This window comes from Netta rufina, assembly GCF_964035555.1.
Source record: "Netta rufina genome assembly, chromosome: 3".
NCBI classification, from domain to species: Eukaryota; Metazoa; Chordata; class Aves; order Anseriformes; family Anatidae; genus Netta; species Netta rufina.
The window spans coordinates 30,776,539-30,799,523 of record NC_140125.1 but is presented as its reverse complement, the minus strand read 5'-3'; the positions used below and the strand labels follow the sequence as shown (position 1 = coordinate 30,799,523).

Genomic DNA, 22,985 nt, shown 5'->3' with positions numbered 1-22,985 from the left:
CTTGCAGGAGTAGCTGCTGGCTGGCCTGAGCTAGAAGATACGAAAGAGGAGTGGGAAGCATCATGCACAAGGAAGAGGCAAGTATGTGCCACCAGGACAAGGGGGGTGAATCCCTGCATGCCTGCAGAATACCTGATGTGCAGATGTCCCCAAAGACTTGGCAGCACATCCTGAATTGCTCTTCCCCTGGCCATATCCCTGCAGCAAAATGCACCAGGATGCTGAATACGTACACAATATGACCTAAAGACTCTGTTGTCATATAAATGGTCACTTCCACCTTTTCATTAGGGTTTGCTATTGTTGGGTAGAACCCTACTGAATTTAAAAAAAATTAAAAAAAAAAAAAAGTGAGATTTTCTGGTGCAAAGTGACATGAAATTTGATTCTACAGAGGACCTAGTTTGTGCCACTCTTCGAATGTCCTGTGACTACATAGGCATATCAAAGGAATCACTTAAAATACGGTGCGTGTCCCCTGCCCCCCTCCCCCCCCCCCCCCCCCAATCAAGGTAACACTGTCTTGACAGATGAATTACAAATTTCAGTGTTTGACACACACAGAATCATAGAATATCCTGAGTTGAAAAGGACCCATAGGTATCATCAAGTCCAAGTCCTGGGTCCCCAAAGGAATACCCAAAAATCAGACCCTGTATCTGAGAGCGTTGTTCAAACACTTCCTGAACTCTGGCAGCTCAGTGCCGTGACCGCTGCCCTGGGCAGCCTGTCCCAGTGCCCAACCACCTCTGGGTGCAGACCCTTTCCCTAACCCCCAGCCTGACCCTCCCCTGTCCCAGCTCCATGCTGTTCCCTCGGGTCCTGTCGCTGTCCCCAGAGAGCAGAGCTCAGTGCCTGCCCCTCCGCTCCCCTCCTGAGAGAGTATCAGGCCGCCATGAGGTCTCCCCTCAGCCTGCTCTGGGCTGAACAAACCAAGGGACCTCACTTATTCCTCAAATATCTTGCCCTCCAGACCCTTAACCATCCTCATGGCCCTACTTTGGATGCTCTCTAATAGTTTCATGTCCTTATATTGCAATGCCTAAAACTGCAGCCAGCACTCGAGGTAAGGCTGTACCAGCACCAAGCAGAGCAGGACAATCCCTTCCTTGACTGTCTAGCAATGCTGTGCCTAATGCACCCCAGGGTACAGTTAGCCCTCCTGACTGCCAGGGCACACTGCTAACTCATATCAAACTTGCCATTTACTAAAACCCACAGATGTCTGTGGGGCTGCTCTCCAGCCTCTCATCCCCCAGTCAGTATGTATCGCCAGGGTTGCCCCACCCCAGTTACAGAATCCAGCACTGGCTCGTTAAACTTCAGATATCTAGCCCTTCAGGGGAATACTAAATTGTCTAGCCCAATTTAGTATCACCTGGAAACTTAATTAGCATGCATTCAAGTCCTGCCTCCAGGTCATTTATGAAAACGTTAAAGAGAACTGGCCCTACAATGGAGCCCTGTGGTACGCCACTAGCAGCTGGCCACCAGCCTGATGTAACCCCATTCACTACAATCCTTAGAATCCAACCCACCAGCAAATTGGTCACTCATCATATTATGTATTTGTCTAGTGGTACACTGGACATTTTGTCCAAAAGAACACTGTGAGAGACAGCACTGAAAGCTTTGCTCAAATCCAAAAAATCATGTCTACTAGCTTCCCTTCATCACCTAGATGAGTAACCTTGTTGTGAAGGGAAATTAAGTTAGTTGAGCGAGACTTTCCTGCTCAATACACAATTTGTAGTGACTAATTCAATAAGTTCTATGGAGGCTTATTGAAGATAATAGTTCATTCTTTTCTCTCACATATCACATAGAAAATTGTTTACAAGTCATAATTTGCACACATTTAGAAACCATAAATTTGAACAAGCCCATGAGAATTCACATATGACTCAAAGCACCAGTTTTCAAACTTTCATTGCATATAATGGTTTACACATTCTTCTGAACAAATGGAGCCAAGGTGCCTTTCTGTACAGACAGAAATTATTGGGCACTGTGGGATTCAAGTCTTGGTTACTTCCTTATCTAGAGAAACCTAGATCTTAACTCTGAGATTAGCAACTAACATCCTTTCTGCTGCAGCTTGTGTCAACAATTTAAGCAACTGCGTAATTTTTACTACACTTCAGTACTTAAACAGCATTTGTGTTTTGAGACATACAAATGCCCACTCAAATATTTGTATTGCTTTTATGAAAAAAAGCAACATATGTTTTAGCACACAGTACCTCTCCATCTTCAAGCCTTAGAAGGTACAACAGGATAACTCAGTGTGCAGTTAGAGATAATAGTCCTTCTTCCCTCCTACATGCTTCTCATCAGGTCTGCTGCCCTTTTAAGCTCTGCTCAAACAACCACCAGTTCTCTAAAACCAGACCACTGGATGATTCAGGTTAAAAGAACTTCATGTTGCTGGAGGGCTATTCATAAGGATAGTCATTCAACGGTTCACCACGCTAGGCAGGCCCAAGGTTTCATCAGCACAATCAAAGGGAAGGCACAGAGCCAAACCAGGACATCTGGGGAGGATGAGGGATAGAAATTTCTTAACTTTATTACACTCCCAAAATTGTTTCTCAGTATCCCAAAATTCATGAAGTAAGAGTCATGCGGAAGCAAATGCCAATGGGAGAAGAAGACAAGGAAAGGTAATAAGAGAGCTGAAACAAACAGTAAAACAATTAAGAGTACTGGGGAACCACAGAAGAACGAAAAATCCCAACTTGCCATAGGAAACCTTAAAAGGTGGAAAATCCTTACAGAGGAGGAAAGTGTACGTAATAGGATTATCATTCAAATCAGAAAAGATAAATCATTAGATATGTATTGTCCCATAACAAAATGCTGTTGGTAACATCAGTATGCACACTGTGAAGTCAGTGCACTGAAGAAGCCAGGACATAGAAATGAAATGGTGCCTGCCAGGTCTCTGGGGCACAAGTACAACTGACTAGGTGCTCCAGCATCAACCTTGAAGCAACAAACTGGAGGAAGAGAACATTTTTTTCCCTTTAGGGAGAAACTGTAAACAGTATTATCCCCGTTACTATCCAGAATTAAATTCCAGCTCAAGGTGGGTGTCGTGGTTTAACCCGGCTGGCAGCTAAACACCACGCAGCCGTTCGCTCACCCTCCCCCCTCCCTCTCTGGGACGGGGGAGAGAAATGGAAAGTGAAGCCCGTGAGTTGAGATAAAGACAGTTTAATAAGACAGGAAAATAATAATAATAATAATAATACAATGATGATAATAGTACTACTAATAATAATATGTACAAACAAGCGATGCACAATGCAATTGCTCACCACCCACTGACCGATGCCCAGCTTAGCCCCGAGCAGTCCGCCCCCTCCCCCCAGCTAGCCACCCCTATATATTGTTTAGCATGACGTCAGATGGTATGGAATACCCCTTTGGCTAGTTCGGGTCACCTGTCCTGGGTCTGTCCCCTCCCAGCTCTTACTGCACCCCCAGCCTGCTTGTTGGCAGGACAGAGCAAAAGTCTGAGGTGTCCTTGGCTTGGTATAAGCACTGCTCTGCAACAATTAAAACATCGGGGTGTTATCAGCACTCTTCTCATCCTAAGCCAAAACACAGCATTCCACCAGCTACTAGGAAGAAAATTAATTCTTTTCTAACTGAAACCAGGACAGTGGGGCACTGTCTTAAGCATTGCAAACTCAAAGATAGAAAATCAAGTGTCAGAAGACAGTGGCTTCCCCAAAGTAGGGAAGGAGATGATCAAGGCTGAACAGGGCACTCTGCAAGCACTATCACTTGACATTTATTTTCCTTTGCCTCTCAGGTCAGAGGGTGTTGGATAAAGCTGGGAACACCGAGCTAGTCAAGAAAGACTGACTGACCAAGCTAAACAATCTTCTATTTTGATACCCATACTAAAGAGAAAAATCTGAAATTGGTTTAGAGTAAGATATATATTTGCATGCTCCAGTATCTTCTTTGTGTCTGGAACATGTGGGTGTGGAGGGAATTTGCTGTTTGCAAACAGACGCATAAAGAGGAAACGTTCAACTTAAAACCCATAATTAGCACTTGCTGGTGGTTTTCTGTGGCTTGTGTGAAAAATGAATTGTACTTGGACTGAATTCCCTGACTCTTCTCCATTACCCCTTTCACTAATAGCTGAAGCAGTAAGAACGTGAGGGCTGTGCTAGTTAGTTCTCAGTGCAATAAGGTTCACAGAGATGGATGCCACTACTGTATACATCCCTTCTGACCCTCCACAATGGGAGTCAAAATAAGTTTGAAATTAGTCTGATTCCAGCGTAAAAATAAAGACTGCAGAACAAACTAAGCAGTCCAATGAAAATTACAGTTCACACAGGTCTCGTCATTGGCTTGTTTTTCATATACTATGTACACAGGATTGAGATCCACACTGGGAATATGACAGAGGTTTACGCTAGTAATTTTGCAGGCAACACATCAATTCCTCCCCTCTCCTGTATTAATTGACTCCTCAGCCAAATTACTCTGCAGATCATCAAGGTAGAAATTCAGGGCGAGACAATTTTTTGCAGCCTACTCTGTCATTTTCCAGACTGTTTTCAGCCTCATGCCAGATAACTGCTCAGGGTTTTTCCATCTAATCCTAACACTAGGCTTTGGTCACAATGAGCTCCCCAGCCCCAGAGCCAAGGCCCACATGAACAACCTGGTAGAGGAGAAACATTTTCACTGCTGTTTGCATCCCCTTTCCAGCCTCACACCCACTGCCAGTCCAGGCTTTGCCCTTCTCCTCCTAACCCCAAGGCCAGTTCCAGGTCTGCCAGGGCCTTGAGGGCACCCCCAGACCTTACAGGTCCTGCCCTGGCCCCCTGGGCCTTTCTCCAAACTTGCCCATGGCCCAGGACCCCATTTTAGCCCTTGGGGCCATCGTTTCCTGCGCCAGCAAGGCCACAGCAGGACCAGTCTCCAGCTCCCTGCAGACTGCCCTGCTGCAGGCCCTTCCAGGCCCAGCCCGCCCATGGGCCCGGCCCCAGGGTAGTGCCTGATGGGTGTGTGGCCCAGTGCCCGGCTGGGGCACTGAGACAGGCCCTGCCCTGAGCCCCCATGAGGAGCCCCTGTAGTGCCCTGAGAAGACCTTGGCACTGTCTGAGCCTTTATCCTCCATGACCCAAAGCAACAGCACCAGCCTGTGTGAAAAAGCAATCTAAGGAGGAATCCTGTTGCGGTCTATGCCATCATCTGGTGGCCAAATCAGCACTGTCTGATTTGATGACTTTTTCCACGAAACATCAATATTTAATGGTTCTTGACTGTATGAAGCAGACTCTGGGGCTGTCAGTGCTGTTTGGCTGTCAGCCAAAGACTTTGCAAAGCAAATACAAATGAACCACAGTTGGGTGCTCCACTTTATTATCCACATTCATTATGAGAACTGCAGAGAAAATTACCTGTAGAAATGACTACACCTAAAATATAAAATCCTGCATCTCCTTACAAAATATATTGTCAATTCAGTGTCTCCTGACTATGTATTTACATATTGCTTGGTAAAAGCAATGGAAAATATATTGAGCTTCAGAGATTAAAACCTGAATCTTGGAGATCACAATCAAAACCTGAACTTAAGTGCCAGCAAAAGCTGATTGAATTGCACCATAGACAGGTTTCCTAGATAAGAAGTTTACATTTCTAGAACAGCGTCTCACTGAACATGCATCTCCATGACCTTCTCTCCAATGAGACAATTCTCTCTTTGTCCACTGAGATAAACATCCAGGATAATGGTGGACTGGAGCATGTAAAGTACCAGGATATGCTGAGACATCTGGGTTTACTCAGCCTTGAATAGGTGGCGAGGAGATCTTAGAGCTGTCTACAACTGATGGGAGGGTTTAAAGACCATGCCAGATGCATTCTTGGAGATGCACAAGGAAAGAAGGGGCAAAAAAAAGTTGCAACATGGGAAATTCCAATTCTATATAAAGACTTTTTTCATGGCCAACCAATGGAACGGGGACTCAGGGAATTTGTCCAAACTCCATCCAGAGATATTCCAAGCTCCACGAGACAAGAACCCAAGCAACCTGATGTAACTGGGCCTACTTTAAGTAGGGAGTAGGACTAGATAAACTTCAGAGGTTCCTTCTAACCTGAATTATTCTGTGATTTCATAGACATAAGTTTTAAAGAGGCATGCAGAATACTATTGTAGTATATTTGAGTATAAGGCTTTAAACATTTGTGTGTTTGACAAATACAAAGCCAGCAAGGGATAAAACCATATTCTGCTGTAAATTAAAAAGGAATTTTGTTTCCATGAACATCTGGGATGTGTGTGTGCAATTGCCATACTACTAAACAAAGAGCTGGCATGAAGAAAAAGGAAAGGATCTGTTTCTATTTAAGATATTGTCCCTTGGAGCTAACATATTGTATAATGTGTTTGCCGTTTAAGTATAGTTATTTGTCAAGAATTAAAAATAAACAATTTTCAAAATACAAGAATAGTACTTTATGACAGAACCAAAGAGAAACCTGAATCAGAACACAGTTACAAAATCTGTCTCCTGGAAGCATTGAAAAAGTTGTAATCACAAAGGTACAGTTTTCAGAAGTTACCTAGAATTTCAGGAATCTAGGTGATAGCCACCATTACTTAAGTTCCTAAGCACTCAGTTTTTGAAAGTGGGACCTAGGTTCCCAAATCATTCTCACCTCAGTGCTCATGGAAACCCAGTCTCTTCAGCAATTTTGAAAATTTTGCTCTAGAAATGTATGGTTCTTGTATTCACTATATACTTTTCATTGTAATGCAAATTAAAACCAAAACCGTTAGTCTGGACACACTCTTCAGATTCAGATATAAACTTCATCCTAGATCCAGAAAGGGCCTTAGTCACAAGGATTTCTCAGCAGTTCAGATAATGGTGAAGTCACAACCTCATCTCACCTAAGTTCTGTACACAGTGAATAGGAAGATTCAGGCATTTTGCTCACCACCACCCCAGCCTGGCACACCACAAACATATAAACTGACCCATAAGAAAAGCTGAAAATAAATTTCTGAAATACTGTCTCTTTCCTAGACCACAGCACTTCTCTAGAACTAGGCACCTGTGTGGAACTCGGAGTCACAGCTCCAGCTTTCTTTCTGGGATTGAGTTGCAAAGTCACAGACAGCAGCTGGCACCTCTCTTTTCTTTTAGATGTGGCTGCTGGAGGAAGTCTGCTGGAACAGCATTCACAGCCTGCCCAGCCCTGTTCTCCGGGCGTTGGGAAGAGCTCGCCCTCCTTGCCAACAGTCCCATGGGTCCCACACTGCTTTCTACACAGTGGAGCATCCTTAGCTGACATTATTGGAGCAAGGATCTATTCCATCCTTTCTTACAATTATAAGGCATTCCTTTGGGTAGCATGAGATGTCATTTTTTGACTCTTTTGAAGTTCGGGGGAGTTTCATTCATGTACAAAGTTGTACTTAAATGCATTTCATATTTAGCTCTTACTGAAGTTGAGCCTATCTCCGTCCGTAAGAGCAGTACAATATTTACATAGCCTCTCCATTAGCTCTAGCATATTACTTGTTAAGCAACAACACGCTGAGCACAATATGGGCCAGAAAATCTGTGCTGTCTGTGCCCATGTTCAAGGCATGCTGAAGATTTTGTTTTCTGTGATACATATGTCGATAATGTACAACAAACTCTTACCACAATGTAATATAATTTCATATAAGATAATGATATGACTACTAATACACAAATCCTGTGTATAGAAAGGATAAGGCATTAGAATGAAAAATGTGATGAACCATAAATAACAGACAAATCATGTTTTCCTTCATCATTCAACAATAACTAAATCCAATGTCATTATTCATAAAAGGTCCCTTGTATATTTCCTGCTCAAATTTGCTGACAATTAGTTTATCGATCCCATTGTTTGAACCATCTGTGAAGGATATAGCCTCTGTGAAAACCCACTGACTCCTCTTGGTATGCCTTGCTTACCTTCTCTGACTGATTAATCCTATTGACTCAGGTGTTGCTAGCTTATCAGTCCACTCTTCACAGGTGAACAAAGGAAATTTTATGCAAGGGCTGATCCTATTGCTTATGTTAATCAAACTTCACTGATTCAGATTTTGCCTCCTCCCAGCGAACACCGACATCTTTCCAGCTTGCAGGCAATTACATTACGTATCGAGCACTTGTCTAAAGCATTTATCTGTGTTGTAGAGCTTCTCTGCAGCAGACAGCATGTCGGTGCCTGTGGATTCTCTGAATTCCCAGAGATGGGAACCAGATGCTACCATAACTACACATACAAAAAATAGTCTCTCACTATAAAAAAAGCCCTTGAAGGACTTTATTCAGATTTTATGAGCCATCAAGTGGAACAGCTGTATTTTTTTTACATTGGTTTTATCCCAGTAATTTTAAAGCTCCAACAGTTGCCCCAAAGACTTTGCCTTCAGATACAGCATGTTTTTTTACTTCAGCTTTGACTCCTAACTTCTCCTCTTAATGTTAATATCAGAATATTAAGATGCTTTTTTCCCACTCATGATTTTGACTAATGCTCTTTTACCAGCAACAAACATCCATTACCTTTGCTGACTGGCAACCTCAACCCAAAAGGCAAAGAAAAGTAGTATTGATAACTTCAAAAATAAATAAATAAATAAATAAATAGTGCTGTTTTGTTGTTGTTGTTGTGTTTGTTTGTTTTTTTTTGGGGGGGGGGGGGGAATTGGTTTGGTTTCTTATGCTGTATTATGCTGCATACTGGTGTACTTTCTCAAACAGACAAGAAATGGATGTAATCTCAAAAGAACAGCAAAACAATGCACTACTAAACCAGATGTGTACCCAGGGAAGCCATGGAAAAAAAAATCCACAAAGATTTCCACGTCTTGTTGCAATGGCAAAATGGCAAAAAAAAAAAAAAAAATCCACATTCTGGAAGATAAAAACATAAACTCTCTGTTCATCTACAAAAAAGATTAAATAACTTACCTGTCAATCACTCCTAGTTAAATCAAGAAAATTAATAGTTTACTCCTTTCTTCATTGCAGTTTTATCTTATGCTTTGTTACAGCGTTTGTCTGATAGAGGAACAGAAACAGTACTCCTTGTTGCTGTAACTTGCACAAAAATGAATGTCTTCCCAGATTGTTAAGTGAGACTATTATGACTCTCTAAAATATTTAACTTCCTGTGTAGCAAAAACGATGGATTTTGCCTACGTTAAATCTCTTAAAGCCCCTAAACTGTGGTTAACTACAGTCTTTTTTTGTTCAAATACCCATTTTAATTGAAAAAACACATACCAGAAGAAAACTCGCTGCTACTCTTGTTCATTTCAACAGGTCATTGCCCTTTCTTAAGTATGCACATTTCATTACAACTCTGAGTTTGTCTAGATTCAACTTCCTGCCATTACATCTTGACATGCTTTTGTCTGCTAGACTGAAGTCCTCTGGTATCACGTTTCTGTTCCCTGCAGAGGTTTCCTGCACATCGCTCTAAATCTGTTTGATAAACTAAAGAAGTCAAGCTGTTGGAAGGCATGTTTTTCAAATTTTTGATCATCTTTGTGCCCCTTCTGAGGCCTCTTCATTTTTTCAGCATCTTTCTTCGACTGTGGACATCAGAACTAGACAGAATATTCTAGCTGTGATTGTATCTACTCCAAATGCAGAGTTAAAGTAACAGCCCGACCTCTTTTTGCATGTTCTTATTCTTGCAGCTATTCAAGAGATGCATTAGCCTTCTTGGCCACAGCAGCCCACTGTATACCCATATGCAACTAATAAACTATGACACATAGATCCTTTCTAGTAAGTGCTTCTGAGTAGGCCCCTAGTCTGTAAGCGTGGTCTACATTCTTTATTCCTAGATTTATAATATTACATTTGACAGAGATATAACACATATTGTTGGCCCAGATGACTAAGCAATCTGTTGACTATCTTCCCAACACCATCATTTCAGCATCACCTGAAAGGTTTAATAATATTTTTCCAGTTAATGTCATATGGCATTCTGCACGTCTACAGAATCCCAACAGGAGCAGAATCATTTAACATAATATGTAATTTCATCTAGTTTAGTCTATTTAATGCATTCCACATTTGGTTTGCATTGCTCTAATGTATTAATCAAGAATTCACAATGTTAACCCAAACATCTCAATGAAATCCACATAGTGTTATATTAACTGTACTTTATTAACTTGTGATAACCTCAAGAAAAACATGGAAGATAGATTTATTCCTCGTTCCTGTCAGTTCTCAACATGATTTCATGATGATTCACATGGTTGAATTAAAGTAGTGCTGTCTTAATAAAAGGTTGATGCTGCTGTAGAAAGGCACAATCATGGCAGAAGAGGAGAATTAGAAAAGGATTAGCTATAGTAATGAGAAAGCTTAGATTCATGTTCCTTTGTTTCTACTTCAGTAATAAAAAACAAAAGCAGAAATAGGCAACTTTAATCTTCCATGCTGTGTTGATATGCTCCACCCTGTATGGGTTCGTAACTCAGTTTACTTAAAGATGGCTTGAACAAAAGACATTATGCCATCCAATTTCTGTGTACTTTCTCCTTTCTAATGAAAGGGTGTCTGATTTCTCCCCATATTTGCATACAAAGAGCTATTCTGAAAAGAAATGGAAATAATTTCTGCCAATACTGTCTTTTCTGTCTTAGCCTTAAGGTTTCTGTAATTTTCACTTTTTCATCATTCTTGCTTAGATTCAAAGAGATTATTGCTGTAATTCTCACAATGGAGTAAATACATGTAGTTTGGTCCCCTTCTGTCAGTATTGTTAGGGTAGTAAAACCAAAGGCTGCTTCACCTTTAGCAGTTATCAGGACTAGTTTTTTGTCTGGTTACTCAAATGAGGATGACTAATACACGATCTAAGTGAATCTCTTTGTCTACACTATGAGGACATTTGAATCCATTGACCAGCTTTAACCAGAAAAAGAGATCTTAAAGTAATTGAATCTCTCCTGATTTCCTGAAAATAGACCAATGTATAGGAGAGGAAGACCATGTCAACATTTTGACTGAAGAAACGGCTGGCAATTTTTTATTAAGCAACAGAGGAAAAAGCCCCCTAGTAATTCTCTAATCATAAAAAGCTTCTAAAGCCACACCTCAAAGTCATGAAGTCTTAGGAAACTGATTCATAGATAAAACAGTCTCTGTTAACCACACTGCTCCTCTAGTTACTTGCTTCCTAAATGTATATGTTTATTTCTTGTTTTCTACTTTAACAGGTCTGTCTCCTGAAAGGCATGTAACGTAGTCAAAAACCAGAAGTGTGGTGTAAAGCTTTGGAGCCACTGTCCTGCATACAATGCATGCACGTAATGCTGAACTTGAGTTACTCAGAAGAGACCAAACCAGTATTTTTTTGCTGAAATTTACCAACAGACAGCATCTGTGAGATAGGCATCATGTTCAATCAAGAGGTGAGGTTCTAAATCTCTATTTCCTACCATCCACCTAGTCATGTAAAAACAGGGGTACTATGGTCTTCTCATATATTACAACTATATCACAGGGATGAATATGTACAAGTCCAACTGGCAGTTGCCTACCTAATGTTAAATTCTTTGGAATAAGCAAATGCTTCAACATTTCAACCAGTTTTGTTGTTGGAGATCTTACTCTATGATGAAAGAAAAATAAAATGGTATGTATTCATTGGTAATCATATGGAAAAGCCATCAGCTGTTGAACAGATTGCTCTCTTAAGGTTAAGAAAACTGGCTCTTTGAGCAGCTGAGTGAAGGACTCTGCAGACAGGGCAGATCACAGCTGGAATTTCAAGGCTACTGGGGTAGCACTGTAACAGTACTTCTTGCAACAGGAAAGCAGTAATTAGAATAAAAAGTTTGCCACTCTGAACTCCCAGGTGTTTAGGAAAAAGTCTTGTTACTGTGGATTTACGATCTCTTTGAGAGAAGGTTAGTTTGGTGGCGTTAAAAACAGAGGGAGAAAACAACTGGTACTGCATATAATTTTCTGCTATACACAGTGCAACTACACCGATTCATCTTTCTCCATCTGCAAGGCAAGATAGAAACACTATAAATCAGATTTCTTATGTCAAGGTTTAAGAGAAGCAAGAAATATGCAAAACAGTAAATCAACATGAGTTTGCATCTAACTATAGTTGGCAGTCACAGCTATACTAGAAGTCAGAAGATTAATGCTGTCCATTTTTATTTCCACTGCCCTAAGAGTAAAAGCCAAGATTAAACACCAGGAGTCTTTGGTAACAGGTGCTGCAGGATTACTGTATATACTGCTTGCAGTTTTTCTTAATGTAGATGTCAGGTGCAGGAAAAGGCAGTGCTAAGGAGTTGTGAGGAAAGGAAATAGCCTCATTTCCTTTTAGGTTTTCCTGAAATCAACAGGGAACAGGTGTGTAGCAAATATTCTGGTACTCAAAAGCCATTAGAAATTAAAGGCCAAAACTATCCTTAGTTAGCCTCTCCCTTTGCAGTCTTTTGAAATCAGCAGGAAATCACAAGATGTGGCTGAAGTTACCACTAAAGTAAGGGAGTTACCACTGATTTAACATAGTATATGGAGAGCAGCACGAATTCAGCCTTCATACACCTAGACACTTTTGTACTGAACACTCAAAATCACCTATAAGAATCAGGAATACACATCCATAAATTTTTTCCTCCTTCCTTAGCAAACCACCAATCATATAAAAATTAATAGGACAAATGAATTCTCAAGACATGCCCACAAACTTAGTAAGTACCCTGGATTCTTACAGAGATCAGAAAAAAAGAGTTAAGATTCTATATTTCAGGTAATATGTACCAGAAACAACTCATGTATTGAAGTACACTTAGAAAACATCTGTTTTAAAACAATCTCTTAAGCAGAAGAACTTCCATGCTATGTCCCCTTTGCTTTGCAGAATCAGATACTCATAAAATGAAATTGGGGATTGCATCACAGAGAAGAAACATCATGTCACAAAACTATCCAAAGAAAAAGGCAGGAATGGGGACCTTTACTTAGAACATTATCAAGATTTCTCAAGGCTGTGAAAAGCTAATTACACAAGAAACTCCAAATCTTGATGACCACTTCAATAACAACATTATTCATAGATGACTTTATTGCCATTACCATCACTACAAAACATACCAGATGTGGGGCAAGTGCAGATGAGAAAACACTTGTGCAGTGCACAGAAGCAGGTGTAGCATATTTCAATGCAAGGCATAACAACGAAGTAACATACCTTTCATGGACTGGAATTTTAATTTCTCTGTTCAACTATCAATAAATTGCTGCTGGATAGTTATCTTTTACTTTAGGTTATGAGTCTGTTCTAAATAATTATTTTTAAAACAAGCTTAGTCCAGAAAAGTATACTTGTTATGGTAAACCCCCTGTATATCCTGTATTCATTTGATACTAGGAACACGGGGTGGATTTACGTCTTTTTTTATCAGTTATTTGCTTTGAGGCTACGTAGACAGCATGTCCCTGCAAGGATAGGATTCTGATAATCACAGCATAATTTTTAGCCGACCTCTTTTCATAGTCCCACTGTTTGATCCCAAAATCCTGCTTATAAATCAAGGTTTATTGTCTCTATTTTAAGCTCTGAATAACATCCATTAACTAACATATAGTGTATCTAATTGGCATGAAGGTTCAAATTATTTTTGTTTACAGCCCAATGCCAAATTAAACATATCACAACCAGATTTCCAACCCACGGCTAAATGTGCATGTAGTTTCTTAAGTTTTTGTTTAAGTAACAGTGGTGTGTAATATCCAAAGATTCAGGCACCATGGTTTCAGACGTGTACTCTATGCAATTCCTGTTAGAAAATTACCTAGTCTGGAATCTTGTTACTAAACTTTTTTGTAATTAAAAGATATGATCTGATCAAAACAAAAGTGACATCGGGAACGTGTCAGCTTTGACAGTCAAAACTGTCACTAGAAATAGTTTCGGACCCAAGATGGAACTACCATGCAAAATTTGAGATCGTTCATGTATCTTTGCTTTCCCTCACCCAGATGTCACACTTAACTCTCTTTTCCTGCATATCAGATCATTGACTCAACTACCAGGCACTGGCTATTCTTGCATGTAGCATATAGTCTTTTCTGCTGGGACATTTTTATTTTTGTTTACATTGAATCAGAGAAAAAGAGGGAAAATATTCTTCATGTCCCAACCACTAGCCCCATTTGGCATTGTGAGAGTCACGATTCTCTTTTGATTGGCACTTACTTTATACACATGAAATAACACCAATAACGGGAAGAGGCATTCTCAAGTATCTGTTAGGGCTCTTACAGCAATGGAGAGCACAGAAAAGCAGTGATTATGAACACATATCTCCTGCATTTCTGATGAATACTGAGCAAGTAAGAAGAAACAGACCCTGAAGTTGTGCACTCAAACTTAGGTGCCAAATGTAATTACTTATTTCATGGTCTTTCAGAATGACTGAGATCATTGTGATTGAAATTTCCCCTACTCGTAAGCCCCACGACTGGCTTTGAAAATAGAAATGTTTGTGGAAATAACTTACTGATGTTTTAAAACTTGTTGTCAGCATTCCTACTGGAAGACAGCTTATGGATCTTTGCTCTTAACTTTCTTCTTTTTATGTATTTCTTCTGCAGTATATTATGAGGATGGGGGAAAATAGCAGAAATTCTGAACAGGTTTGTTAATATATAGTTCAAAATGTCTGAGAGACTGTCCACAATTTAAATATTATATACGGTTTGTTCAACTAATGAAATAAAATTTTAGGTTCTGCACAGTCTGAACAGCAAGAAAACAAAATACGTTTTCACCTTATTCTCAGAAATATAGTTTTCTCTTAGGGATGCTGAGGTAAGTACTATTTGCCATCGAAGATTTATTTAGTGCCTAAACTAGGGAACTACCACATGGCTAGAAAATGCAGTTGTGTCCACCACTCTTCAGCATGAGCAAACACTGTCACAAGTCATCTGCAGTCAGATCATTAAAAAACGTTGAGAACTTCAACAGAACTTTCTTCAGAAAAGGCTCAGAGAATGGGACATACAGTTTTTGTGCTCTGACAGCAGTCACAGGCTCTTTCTGAAAGGTCTCCCAGGCCTCAGCAGCATGAGGTGCGGTCTGGGCCTACACTGCCTGCTGTGTGCCTGTACACGCTACAGCAGTAGCGGGAAGAGACTCCTGGCCTAGCTCCTCATCTGCTAATCTTAATGCTTCAACCACACTGGTTGCAGACAGACCACTGGCACAGTTCAGATATTTTGCTCTGTGGTACGGGAATACCCAGCCACTCCAAGTGATATCCTTCTCTACTAGCCTCTGTCTGTTTCTTACACCCTTTTGCTGCACATGTTCATACAAACCCAAACAGCAGGAAAAATTCATGTTTGTGAGCTTCCCACAGACCTCCAAAAAATTCAAGCCAGGACCTTAGAATGGTAATGATTAGTTTAAACCAATCCCCCAAACTTTAAGAAAAGGAGAAAACCCTGACTGTTCCTAGATTTTAAGCCTTTGGGTATCAAAGACTTCAAAAGTCTTAAAAGACTTTAAAAGACCTTAAAAAGTTTTGCAGAGTTGCACTGGAATTTGTGAATTTCGACAAAAATCACATAATATTGCACCTATAAGGGAAAAACAAACAAACAAACACAAACAAAAAACAGCAAACATCAAAAGCTATATGATAAGCTAATTGCTTTTCACATGCATGCAAAAATCTGTGAGACATAAGATTCAAGGTTCTGGGGTCCTCTGGATTGCTAGGTCAAAGCTAGCAACAACAGCTTTATCAAGAGGGTCCCACAGAAACTGTACCAGTATTTAAAAAAATGATAATAATTAAAAATAAAAATAAAAAGCATTTGCATGAGTGGAAGGGAAATTGGAGCATTTTGAATAGGATGTTCACAATATCCCTTTCCAGTACAGCACTGCCTTACCTCCCACAGCTGCTAAACCACACTGGGAGGGGGAATGAGTGTCAAAAGGGTCACCAGCAGTTTTCCAAGAAAGGAGGTAACTGTTAGTAGAGCTTATCCAGTGCTGAGTAGCTACATGTCAGTTACGTGAAGCTAAGTATTTCTATACTCATTTCTGCTTAAAATAGGAAATATTTCAAAAATCTGGATACTTCTGCATTTGCTTTGAAAAACACACAGATGACTTGCTGCATCTACAGGAGGAGCATTGTGTGGCCCTGCCTAGCATTTTAAGATCTACAAAGACATGGAAGATGATCCCTGGAAAAGATTTTTTCAGGTTATGCTCAAGATTATCTATATTCCCATTAGGCTTAATTAAGCCAAATACAACTATATCAGATTTCCGAGGGTGAGGGGCTTTTGTTCAGGATACACTGTTACACTTTGTGACCAGCAAGAGAAAAGAACTTTCAAACTTAACGTTATCTTCTGCTTTTTTAAAATTTTAATAACAAAAAATATATTTTTAACACCCTTTTTGAGGTCCAAAGAGAGGCAGGCTTTTACAGTTCTCCTTTGTCATGAAGTAGTAGAGGTTTTTCTTCTCCTAGAAAGCCAGCTTATTGTGACAGGGCAAAAAAGGAACAGTACCAACGTAAGAACCTGTGAGTGTTCTAAGGATTTTTGGTCCAGTTTTGACTTCTAGTTCCTGCACTGTGATATCATGCTTCAAGAGACTATTGAGACTCCACAGCTTGGATCACAACAGAAAAATTCAATTCATAAAGCCAGATTTATTCATGGAGTAGCCAGATCAAAGCTGAAGTAAGCTTTGCAGAAGCTTTCCCCATGCAGAAATGAGCAGAGATAGGTTTAGTACAACATTCCATGTGGTGCTAGAGCTTCACAGAGACACTATGAAGACCAGCAAAAGAAGGTCGTTCCCTCAGTTCGGTGGCAGCATTAGCGTGGGCTTTTTCTTCTCCCTTAGCTGGTGGTGACACACTCCTACGTTATGCTTGGAGGACACAAGACCCAAAGATGCAGTGAGTGCTTCTCATGACAAAGATCCAAATATTATGTAAAGAATCTTAACATTATTTCACATCCACTAAATGAATTATTTTTTATCACAAATACAGTACTTATAAGAAGCAAGATGATGCTAAATTAGCATGGACTGAAGGATATCTGAAGCTAAAATGAATGATAGCCCCTAACAGGAAGGCAAATTTGGTGCCTGTATTAGAAATGCTATCATTTCAATTCAGTTTCTATGACAGAATCACTGTCAGAAATTCATTATTCATACCTGCATCATCTAATATTCATAAGCTTTCCAGAACAGCTCTTTGGAAAATTTTCATTGTTTGTTCCTTTAAAACAGTCACATATGATCCCATGGGAATTCTACATACAAGTTTTCTTGCGGCGATATCCTGACAAATGACAATTCACAGAAGTTGCAACCCTTTTAACTGGTTGGGAAATCTGTCAGCTATAGATCATGAAACATGACAGTTAAGTATTGAGACAACTGATAAATCTGCTGGCTTTTCAAAAGATTGAGAGTTTCTGTGGCCTTCAGAAACTTCTCCATGGCTCATTGCCAGCTGTAGGCCAGTCAGTGAGTATCACTATTGGACCAGCAGTGCCTGAGAACAAAAAAATTATAAGCTTCTAGTTCTTAGTCTGTTCCGCTCCTGATGCTTCTGAAGTAATTAAAACCAAAAGTTCCCATGGATGCCTTGACATTTCCTTCATACTATAGCATCTTAGTTATTTATATTTTTTTCTAGATGATGGATGACTTTTACATCTGAGGCTCATCTGAAGATCACTTTGCTTGTTAGGGAACATAGTGAAATACTGTGCTACATGATTCAAATTTCTAAAGAATATTTTCCATTCCTCTACTTCCAACCTCAGCTTCATATTAGCAAATTTCCCTGCATAATAATTTCTTACTGATCATCCATCTAATCATGACATCACACACATGTTCAAAAAAAAAAACAGGCATACATTTATACTCAAAAATAAACAAAATAACTTAGAAGTTTAACGACGACTGCCTTCTACTTTTTAAACACATACAACATGCAGATTCTTACTTCATATCCCAACTTCAAAAAACATGCAAAAAGATACATAAGATGCAAAACAAAAATTAACAGAAGGTCCACATTTTCAAAGCAAATTGTGGACTTTCTTGTTAAAATGTCAAGGATCAAATGATTGAATTTGATTTTCTGCTTGAACTATCAGCAGATGATACAATTTGAAGTCTAAAACTAAACTGACTTACCCAAGAGACATTAATCTAGCGTAATATTCCAAACTAAACTAGTCACTTTCATTTTGCTAAGTACAGTTTAAAAATAAACAGCCTAAACACGAGGTCTCTCTGCTGGGCCAAGGACATCCAAGCACTGACACCATCAACTAGAAACTAAGAGTATTACTTAAAATGCTGGGACTTAATCTTGGGATTTTGAGTAAACTTAATTAGTTTCCTGCACTTCAGCGGTGTATATTAAGAGAAAATTAATTCTACCAGCATAAAAGTGCAACAATGAAGAGCAAATGAGTTAAGCAATCTTCATAAATCAAATCATGTTAAATGTGTGCTAATCCCAATCTGCACTCCAGTTAGATATTACCATCAGAGTACATTCAGCAATTTTAATTTAAACTGCCTGCAGTTTAACAGAAAAGGGCAGCAAATCAAGACCACTGTCCTCATTCACATTTCCTATTGCAGCATCACATCTGTAAAGAAAAAAGGCAGAGATGTCCGAAACAGTGTTCACTGGCTCCTCTAAAATACCGCTTTTAATCCTCTTACATGATTCATTTATTGTGTGACACTGCTTGAACATATGCAGTCCTCATGTGAGGAAAAATAGGAAAATCTTCATTCCAGATTTACAGTCTTCAAAGTTCAGCAACTTTATAAGTTTTCCATTTTCCTTTATAATGAAATAGAATCATGTGGAATTACTAATAGTTGGCTCACTAAAGGGTAAGAAGCTAATCTGAGTATGCCTGAGGCATTTACTCAAAAGTTCACTCAATGTTTCAGATATCTCACTAGATTGGATTGGAAGTGATGTGAAAATAGCTTATTCTCTTGTTGTTTCATTGCTTCCACAACTCTTTCCAAGTTAATCTTCTAATTACTGAAGAGCATTAAAAGACAAAGATTATTTCAACTTCTTCAGTTACACCAGAATTCAAGCAGGCTAAAAAGATTGTTCTGTAGAGAGCATATTTCTGCACAGAAAAATGTTTCCATTGTCAATAGTAAATATTTCACTTATCAGCTAGTATGCCCATGTAACAAACCATTTTTACTAACAAATTAATAGAGATAACCATAAGATTTTAAATGAAAATTTCATCAGATTTTTGAAAACTTTGTTGGAAACACTGGCTCAGTGATCAACAGAAAGGGTGTTCTGAGGATGAGTTTAGACCATCAGGTCAATTCAACAGCATGACGGGGACAGAAACTGAAATCAGAAACCTAAAATATTCAGTCTGGAGATATAAATCTTAACAATTTGCCTAGATAGAAGTAAAATTCTCCAAACCTGAAGGTTGCCTGCAAAGACAACTATCCAACTCCAGTTGTATTACTAACTGATTGCCTATCTCAAAAAAATTACTTGGATGGGCTCTTGTCACTCAGGGTATCCTCTATAAAAATCACACGCGATCAGGTATTATTCTGCAATTACAATCATATTTTATCCCAAATCAAGAATTTAAGTGTTATTTTACGGAGTAGAAGTATCGTCCCCATCTTAGAGACAAATGTACACAGGTGCATCAAACAACATTTTCATGGTAATTCAGTAGGCTTCTGATGAGCTTTATCTATAGCATATCTCTTGTCATGTGCACATTACTCAGTCAGCCCCATGTCTTCACTACAAAATGAAAGAAATTCCTATGAAAGAAATTGTTTCCAGAGAAGTAAAATCTGAGAAGTCTTTCTTACCTGGCAAAAAATGATGCTGCCACCGAAGTGCCTGTGGATACATCAGTAGCAACATACGTGCTCTGGGAGGCAGGGAAGCTGTACAAGGAGGGTTTATCTGCATTGTAGCGGTTCAGTGCTGCTTCAGTCAGGCCCTCTCGACTAGTCTCTGTCATAAGCTGAGATATCTGAAGACAAAAAACAAGAAAGCAGTGAGAGTCATCAGCTTAAAACTCACTTGCTGACCCCTCCTCATCCAGAAGTGCCTCTGGGTTGCAGATGGAGTAAGAGAGGCATTTCATTCACTACATCTTTGCTGGTCTATGAACATGCTCATTGCTTCTGTCATGCTAATCTACAGTACTTTGGCTCAGACCTAACCTTGTTTGCATTAAAACTAATGGGGTAAATTCATCCCATCATTAGAAATGTCAATAATGTCAATGGCTTTCCATCCATACGGAAAAGAAAGGGTAAACCAAAATCCTTACTGGATTTCCTCTTACGGTACAAGAGACAGTTTAGAAACATGTAAGATACTTACATTTTACTTCAGAAAAAAAAAAAAAAAAAGTTTACCTTTGTAAAATAACACAGCACTAGTGTATTAAATAGTCTTGTTGACCTTTCTTCTGAAATGCCAACACAAAAGCATAGCAAGGAGTCCCTTGGGATCCTAGACTATTTGTCATCTCTCTGGAAAATTGGGATCATTACCACTCACTTTCATTAGCTTTCTTAAAAGGTTTTAAACACTCCATGATTTCATTCTTATGATGGCCCATTTAGTGTTTTCTTTGTTAGGAAGCCCCATCTCAGTCCTTCTTTGGGAAAAACAGATAATGCTAGCAATCTTCCAAAGCATAGCTTCCTTCCCCCTGCAAAAAGTTTGCTAGACTCATGTGTTCTATTTCAGTTCTCATTCCTTTCCTGATCATCACAGTAAGGTGGTGATACCACCACAACAGCAAAAGGATATCTTTGTGAGGTACATCAAGAAAAGTACTTGAGATCATCCTGTAGTTAACTCTCTTTCTAGTTAGGTTTGCTTTATTTCAGCTGTTAGCCATTTTGGTCATTAAATGCAAAGTTGAAGAATTGTGATTTGCATTTAGACAGGGAAACAGCATGCAATATGGTTAACATCCTTTCATTCTGCAGAAGATTATTCCATAGACATTGACCAACCACCAACCAACCTCTGCTTCTTATACAGAAAAGTGTTACCTGTTCTGCTACATCTAAGAAGACAGTCTAAGAGTTTATCCCTATTGTACTTATTCTGAGGGCAATTAACTGTAATACTTACAGGAGCACTAAATTAAGCCACTGTATTAGATGAGGAACCACTAAAGTTGCTGAGAGCACCCCAATCATGTCACTTGCACACTGAGCCTTTCTGATTTAGCGATTTGCTACAATGAATGAGCAGTGGTCTCAGAAGGCTGAAATCCTGGACTTAAATCATCTCATACTACTTAGTGTTAAAACTCAGGAATTTAGGCTAGCTGCCAGTACCTCCCTGTGTTTCCAGCATGCAGGCAACCAGACAGTTGCTCTTCAATGTGCTGCTAACCTACACATGTCCACTTGGGGCATCCAGTACACTTGAATTCACTAACCAATAATTTCCTGAAGTTTTCCATATTTTTTGTTAACTCTGATCTTTACATTTGCGATGAATGAACTGGCACAAGATTCTGCCTTATCACCTCAAATTACCTTGAAACCAATTTCATCATCTGCCACAATGACCACTGCTAAGCAGTCAGATTTTAAAAGCTCTTCCTTCAGAGGAGAATACACACATGAACTTGATTCTGTCTTAGCCCATCCACTTCATATTGGTGAAGTCAGGGATGGACCACTGCAGAGGTGTTGGAACTAGATGATCTTTAAAGGTCTCTTCCAACCCATCCCATTCTGTGATTCTGTGATCATTATTCAGTTGTCAGTGCTGACAGGGAAGTGGGAAGTGAAGCTCAGTTCCGTGGGAACCTGAGAGCAGTTAAGCCAATGAGTTGACTGATCTCAACTGCAGTCTCAATTGCAATCATAACTTCCCCATCTACTGCCAAATAAAGATTTGCTGCTCCAAATATGAATTTCCACATACACTGCAGCATCATGCTACGGACATAAAAGGTGTAACTAAATGGTTCCTCCAATTATGGAGGATTTTATGTGAGCCATACTCATATTGACAAATGCTATTAACAAGAATGAGACAGAAGAAATAAAGAGTACCACACAGATTGTGCACATTTCCTGAAAGGTATTACACTCAGGCTTCCTCAAAAGCCGATGAGATGCTTGGTTCATGAACTTCTGAATATTTAGCACAAAATCAAATACTCTCTTACCAAGGAGACATGAGATTCTTTTAAAAAGATACAAATATAGACTACTCCTCCTCACATACGCATTCAAACAGAAATAGGTATTAGCTAAGAAAAGGAACACTAATGCCTTTTAACAAATGGGGATGAAGATCTTAAGAAAGTATGACCTGAGTACAAGAATTTATATTAAAAATGTAGAGGAACTGAGTAAGAAGCTGGAAATAATCAAACATATTTACATATTCTGTATTTGTGGAGCACCATACTATCCACAGGACAAAGAAAGAAAACGTGAGTTATTCTCATTTTAGGAAAAGCATACACTTCTGGACAAAAGCAGAATGAGGTTGCTTCTATGGTTTTTCAGTAGTACTGCTATTGTTATCATGCCATACTAACACAATGCAAATACTACAAGGATGGTAAAGTTGCTCAAACTTCAAGCTGTGAAACATCTGCATGGCACTGACCACCAGAGCCTGTTGAAAAGGCAGCAGCAGTTCCTTGCAGCACTTCTTCCTGCTCAATAACATAAGCTCGCTTTGTTGCAGAAAGCAGGAAGCGACAATTGACATTGATAATGATGCATTATCTGTGAAAAGCTGCATTCCAGTGTAAACAGCCATGTCAGAGAGCCCTCCCAGAGCTGCCCTGGATGGACACTCATAACAGGGCGCACTGGGCTTGTTA

At 39.5% G+C, this 22,985-nt stretch overlaps 1 protein-coding gene across 1 annotated transcript in view; it reads right to left on the bottom strand.

Annotated features, from left to right (window-relative positions):
• The window catches only part of KIF26B (kinesin family member 26B), a gene marked incomplete at both ends in the record, with an annotated part of 290,212 nt that overhangs the window by 150,552 nt on the left and 116,675 nt on the right, over nucleotides 1-22,985 (bottom strand). Inside the window, one exon of the mRNA XM_084283885.1 lies at nucleotides 19,975-20,141. Coding sequence (XP_084140011.1) covers nucleotides 19,975-20,141 — 167 coding nt within the window. The remainder of the gene's footprint in view (nucleotides 1-19,974; nucleotides 20,142-22,985) is intronic.